The sequence below is a fragment of the Sinocyclocheilus rhinocerous genome, unplaced genomic scaffold, assembly GCF_001515625.1.
Source record: "Sinocyclocheilus rhinocerous isolate Xijiao unplaced genomic scaffold, SAMN03320098_v1.1 scaffold988, whole genome shotgun sequence".
Classification (NCBI taxonomy): domain Eukaryota; kingdom Metazoa; phylum Chordata; class Actinopteri; order Cypriniformes; family Cyprinidae; genus Sinocyclocheilus; species Sinocyclocheilus rhinocerous.
The window spans coordinates 2,117,352-2,124,139 of NW_015650363.1; the positions used below are offsets into that span (position 1 = coordinate 2,117,352).

The 6,788-nt window shown below is 35.6% G+C and overlaps 1 protein-coding gene across 1 annotated transcript in view; it reads right to left on the reverse strand.

The window, feature by feature from the left end:
• The window catches only part of ipo11 (importin 11), a 174,434-nt gene that overhangs the window by 27,394 nt on the left and 140,252 nt on the right, over nt 1-6,788 (reverse strand). Inside the window, exon 28 of the mRNA XM_016516984.1 lies at nt 3,692-3,813. Coding sequence (XP_016372470.1) covers nt 3,692-3,813 — 122 coding nt within the window. The remainder of the gene's footprint in view (nt 1-3,691; nt 3,814-6,788) is intronic.

The window sequence follows — 6,788 nt, forward strand, 5'->3', positions numbered from 1 at the left end:
CAGTAAGGAGAGATAACTGACAAGATGTTGGAGGATTTGCTTCCTCAACAGATCCCGAGCTCATTGACAAATATCTTTTATCGTAAGATGTACTCCCTTTACACAGTGCGCGCGTGATCGTGAAATCGAAAGTGAAAGTGAACTGCGACTGCAAGCGATCATTCAAAAGGGATTTAAATACCTCACATATCGATAGCGGCACCCTGATGCGAGAAAATTATATACAATATTAGAATGTTTGCGGGAGCAGGCACAAAAATCGCAGGAGCGGATGGGAGCATGCAGTAATGGTTAGAAATTCAGCGAGAGCGGAATCAACAAACCCCGCGCTATCAGCGCAGCCAGTCAGTGACCGCCGTAACAGATGACGTCAAATCTAGCAGGATTTCATAAACTACACAGAACCCCACTATTCGGACAAATATACATAATGAAAAGATGATACAAAATGTAATACCTTGGAAAATGGCATTTAAGACTTTTTAATGGCCTTTAATTTTCTCTAAATTGATTCATCAACTTTTAATACTTTTTAAGACCCCGCGGACACCCTGTGATTGAAATTTATAGGCAATACTCTTCAAATCCAAGTATCCAAGTTCAGACTGAATATGTTAATAAATGTATTAAATTGAAGTATTTGAGACAAACAATGCCTCACAGCATAATTTTTAATCATTAAAAAAAAGCTCCTGAAATAGAGCTCCACAATTATGAAAATATTAACACTGCTGATTATTGCTCTTGATATTGTAATCACAACTGTTAAGGCTGATTTATAGAACATACATAAATACTTTTTGGGTGTTTTGTATTGAATGGATGCCTTTTGCCTTACAGTGTTGCAAAAACACACTGTAAGCAAAAAACATTTGACAGTAGCTCTAAACAGAATACATATATTTGGAATTTTTTCATGATCAGTTAAATTGTAATAGCTATAACTGCAATAACGGTTACGTAATAATAACTGTGAAGCCCTACCCTGAAAAAGTAATGGAAAAGTTCATTTCTGACTGGATTCGAGCAGAAGGCAAGATGTGGCAATAATGGAGAAAACAACATCGTGCATCTGCGCTTCAGAGACTAAGGCTCAGAGATATCGCTCACGGATCCAGGCTGTCTCTACAAGCGTGATAATGCATGACTATCCCGCTCCCCCTCAAGACTCGGGCTGCATGGGAAGCCTCTCCTGTATATCACAGCAAAGCCCTGAAAACTGCAGAAAGAAAACAAGGCCATGATGGAGCTGTCATTGTTGCCAGTTAATCACTGCTTTGGGTGGGAGGGAGACTGACAACGAAGGGCTTTGGTATTGATGCCAATATTGATCTCATAGAACAATGACCCATAAGATCAATCTCAATGAAATAAGGTGACAACAGACCTGCTGCGGCACCGCAATCGATTTCACTGTCCTGAACGCAATTCCATGATACAAGATTTCACAATGGGCACATATACAGACAGATACATACATACAAAATGTGGACGCATACAGTAGATCAGATAAATCCAGAGCGTGAAATACTTTGCAGACGACCGGCTGCCCTTGAGAAAAGGAAGAGTCCAAAAAACATGAGCCTGCATGCAGAGACATGGTCAAGTGTTTTCATGCGGCCAGACTGAATATTTATATTGTAATGAGAAATGTAAAGGAGCATCAATCATGAACTTCTCCACCATTTCTCTTCCCCTGACAGTCTGCACATGTAAAAACAATTTGACCAGACAGATGGTCTGGTCTTTAAGGTGGCAGGGGTCAGCAACCTTTTTGACATGAAATTTAAATATATCTTGTTAATCACTGTGCCAAATCGCATAAAAATATGTTGTGATGTCTGCAGTGCAGGATGCTGTTTCCTAGAGAAAAAAAATCATACAAATTACCACCTATTGCCATTCACTACATTGTGTGTGCTGTGGAGGTAAACAAGTGCATCTCTTCCCTTAATGATGTGATTTTGAGTGTCAACGTTACTGCCAGAATGATGTATGCAGAGTTGAAAAGATTGAAAAGAAAGTGACTCAAGCAAATATATTATTCTGCAGAGATCCTTATTTTTACCATTGTTCACAATAGAATCTAATTTATGAGAAAGTATCACCTTTGAGAGCAAAAAAAAAAACAGTATCAGTTGTGTGCAGGGGTTATTTTCCCACTTAAATTCAAAGATTCTAAAACCAATAAAATTATCAAACAAATTCGTTTTATATGACCATATTTTAATGTTGCTCTTAAACTTGGGATAATTTTGCTATTGTATGTTTAAGACTAATGGTGTGAAATTTTAATTTGTAAAATTCTGTGAACAAAAACAGTCTATTGTCTAGTGTCGATAGTGTAGCAATATAGAAAGCACTGCTCACTTTCAAACCAAGCAGCTTTCTGTTGGTCAATATGGCAAATCTGTGTGACCATCTTCAACCCGCTGCAAAATTTGTGTGGTCTAATCTTTCGCCCTCATGAGAAATTCCCAATTGCGTGGATTCCTACCGAAATGACTGAATTTCACCAGTAAAAATTTGTAAATGTGCCCACACCTTAATACAGAAATTACCCGAGTTATGGTTGAACCACAAGAGAGTGGAATAATAGGGTTCTGAAAGTAAAAATCCCATAAAGATCCCAAAACTGAAATGTTCCTGTACATTGTACAGGGAAAAAAAAAAGACATGATCAGTTAATCACGGCAACTTATGTTTTTATATTACTTTAATACATCAAAATAAGCAATTTTGACTTGTTTTTATAAGTTATATGAAATTCAGTTTGATTTTTTAAGTCAGCTTAATGTCATTTAAGTCAAAATGACATTCACAACCAATTGATTATACTTAAATGAAGGCAGCTCTTGAACTTATGTTTTTAAGTTGAAATAGGTTGCATTTTTTTTTCACAGGGTTTAGTTTTAAGCTTTTAAAACAAACCTATCATGAGCTCTGAGATTCTGTGGAAACATCAGCATGATTTCAGCTTCATAGTCAAATTACATATTGTACAATTGTTTCTGAATAAATTTATTTGCAATGCATCAAAGGGTGAGTACCTCATTTCCTCAAGAAAGACATGAAGTGTACCATTTTGTTCCTTTGTCTTTTTTCTCTGATTCTCAAATACTTCTATGATTCAAATCATAAGTGTATGTGTTTCGTCTCTAGATGGTTTGGTTCATAGCTTAACTGTTTACATAGCTTAGCTGTTCACTGTTTATTGAGTATTTAAATATAGAGAAAATGAATAGGAAAAATATTTCTAGAACCAGGGCCATTAAAAAAAAAAAGTGAAATATCACTGTGGCACTCTATTTTGGCAAAGTTCATACTTAATACTGGTTACGTATACTGGCTGCCATTACTTCAATAGATGTTGCTACAGGTGTTGCTATTTCTGCTTGGTCTATTATATCAGCAGTTAAAAAAACTGAATTGTGAGGCATGGGAACATAAATGACTCTGATATCGCTGACATCCAAACTACTGACGTAGCTAAAACCAACAAGCCATTTCTCCCGGCAAGTCACCATTACAAAGTGATTTTTGATTTGCTTGGTCTCTGAGGTGAATGTCAAATGATTTATATAAATGTTATCACTTGTACAGCTTGCTAATGACTTCTGCTATATAAACATCAGATATTTGCATGCAAATGTGATAGGATGATCCTGCAGATGTTTATAAGATGACGAACCTGTTGTCAGATGGTAAAAGCGACGTGAGCGCCAGGGCAGAGAGCTTTCTCCTCTCAGGCTGGGTGATATTGTCCATGCGGTCCACCCACATCTCAATCATACTCCCCAAGAGCTGGTCTGCCTGAGAAAGCAGAGATCACCATGATAAACATTCTCGTTCACATGATTCATTTATAATTTAGCCAGGCACAGGTAAGCGAGGCACACTGGGAACAAGATTAATACACCCTTCATAAGATAAGAGGAAAACATTAGGGTAAGTCGAGCCGCCTGACAGGGCGAATATATAAAAACCTCTATCTTTTAAGTTATTTGGCTGATACTGTAAATAATGAAGGGGTCTCAGCAGGAAAGATATATCTGGGATTGAGGAAATTAAGGAGAATACTGATATATGCTGAGACTACAACAGTGCAAATGAGTTCAATCATTTGGTGGGGAGATACGGCCCAGGGTTGAAAGGGAATGATGCTGTGTGGGCGGCTCACGAAGCATCTGGGTCCATTGGGACCAAATTACATTACGATCAGCTCCCACAAACCCAACTAAAGATACGCTGCACTGAAGAAGAAAACTAGGCCAAGCTTGAGGAGCTTTTTTTGTTTGTTAATGATTTTTTGCTTCAGTGTATTTGACCTTGACATGAAGGTAAATAGTATAAACAAAGTACCAGGAAAAGAGGTGATTTTTTGTCTTCTAATTGTGTTCAGTCCTCCAACATCTGAGGCAGGTGAGCTTGAGTATTTTGATTTAAACCATAAAAGCAATTAGTTATGCATAGGGATTGTAACGATTCACCATGAGCCGGTTGAAAATCGATACAAATATGTGACGATTCAAATCGGTTGAGATGTTAAACAAATCGCGATACATTTGGGGGTCAGTGTTTATATGAATGTATCTCTGAGGGGAACTAACTGTCTTTAGAAAAGTTTAGATAACATTTTCTTTTCATCTCGTCTCAGTATAATGCATATTAAAGCAGCCTTGCTGCTTTGTTTACAGCGGTAACCAAGAAAACGATGTATCGCTGCTGTTCCATAAGCGCCACCTGCTGTCAGATAGTGAAATTGCATCTCATTCAGCCCGTCTGCTGTCTTTGTTTCGTGCAGATGTTTTATGTAATATTGTTTTACAAAACTAAAGTCAGAGCATTCTGTTTTTGTTTTAAAATTTAATTATACAATCTAATTTAGATTTGTAAAAAAACTGCTCATGCAGCATGTATTCAGCATCTTTGTTTGGATTGTGATTCAAATGCAGTGGTTGCCTCTAATTTTGAATGGAAAGAGCACAAGCAAAGTCTTTGTTTATATGAAGAGTTTTTGTCTTATTTATTTGATTAGATTTGGGGTTTGTTTTAAAATTTCAATTTAGTTTTGTTATTTGTATTTATATTTCAGTTTCACAAAGAAATGTGCAGTTTTTTGTCCAAGCAATAATAAAAGGACACCATTTCATTTATAATTTGTCGTAAATCTATTTTGTTTAAAAAATAATCATGAGAAAATCGAATCGTGAAATCAATATCGTGAATCGAATTGAATCGAATCGTGAGTAGAGTGAATTGTTACATCCCTATTTATGCACCAATATGAATTTCTGGCTGATATCTACAAATAGCTTTTATAAGAACTATTAAAGTGGATATTCAGCCGTTATTATTCACAATATAACATGGCATCCCCTAACTTATTGCTTAATGTTTTATTAATATACTATTATTGTAAGGGTTGCACAATATATTGCTATATTGGTTATTGGGCAAAATTGAGTATTTGTGACCCTGGACCACAAAACCAGTCATAAGGGTCAAATTTTTTTTTTATTGAGATGTATACATCAGAAAGCTGAATAATTAAGCTTTCCATTGATGTATGGTTTGTTAAGATATGACAATATTTGGCCGAGATACAACTATTTGAAAATCTGGAATCTGAGGGTGCAAAAAGATCTAAATATTGAGAAAATTTCCTTTAAAGTTGTCCAAATGAAGTTCTTAGCAATGCATATTACTAATCAAAAATTAAGTTTTGATATATTTACGGTAGGACATTTACAAAATATCTTCATGGAACATGATTTTTTACTTAATATCCAAATGATTTTTGGCATAAAAGAAAAATTGATAATAGTGACCCATACAAGGTATTATTGGCTATTGCTACAAATAAACCCGTGCTACTTGAGTGGTTTTGTGCTCCAGGGTCGCATTTATTATATATTATATCAGGGTTATTATAGTTAACTAAAACCTTTAATTGTTTTAGTTAATTGAAATAAAATGAACGTTAACTGAAATAAGATGTAGTATAGTATAAAAGTATAAGATGTATAAAAAAAAAAAACTAAAACTAAACATTTATAAAAACTGCAGATATAATACAAAAATGGCAAAAATGGCAAAAACACATAAAATTACAAATACTTTAAACTGAAAATGAATTCAAAATATAAAACTATAATAATATCTATACACACACTGAAACAATAGTGGTGAAACTATTTTGACTCAGGAACTTCTAGTAAACTCTAAAAATAATTACAAAGAAACCGCGAATAACATCAAACTAAAAGTGAAACTTAGTAGAAAGTAGAAGTAGATGGACCAAACTGTATTTTCTTGTAAAATATACTCCAATAATTTTTTGTTTTGTTTTATTTGCAACTTTGAAAAAAAAAAAAGCAGTGTAGCAAAGTGAACAGGTGTTCTGCATCAGAACCAGTCATTTTACAACACACTGCTCTATCTGGTGGCCTGGCAGTCACCCTCACCTCCTGGTTGTATTCCACAGCCATTTGAGTGAGAAGTGATGTGAAAAAGCCTGAATTCTGCAGGAGAATCCGACCCGTCACGCCCAAGTATGTCGACATAACCACAGGATACCTCTGCAGTCAAACACACAAGTATATGTAAACACTAAAAACTGGAAACAGTATTTTTCAGTGAAATTAGGTTAGTGCAGTAGGACTACTATAATAGACTGTACAGTGTTCAAACTCACTTCGCCTTCGACTATCCCCCGTAACACAGCTGGCAGAAGAGGCTGAAACATATGGGAGCCCAATACAGGACTTACTTTTATGGCAATTTCA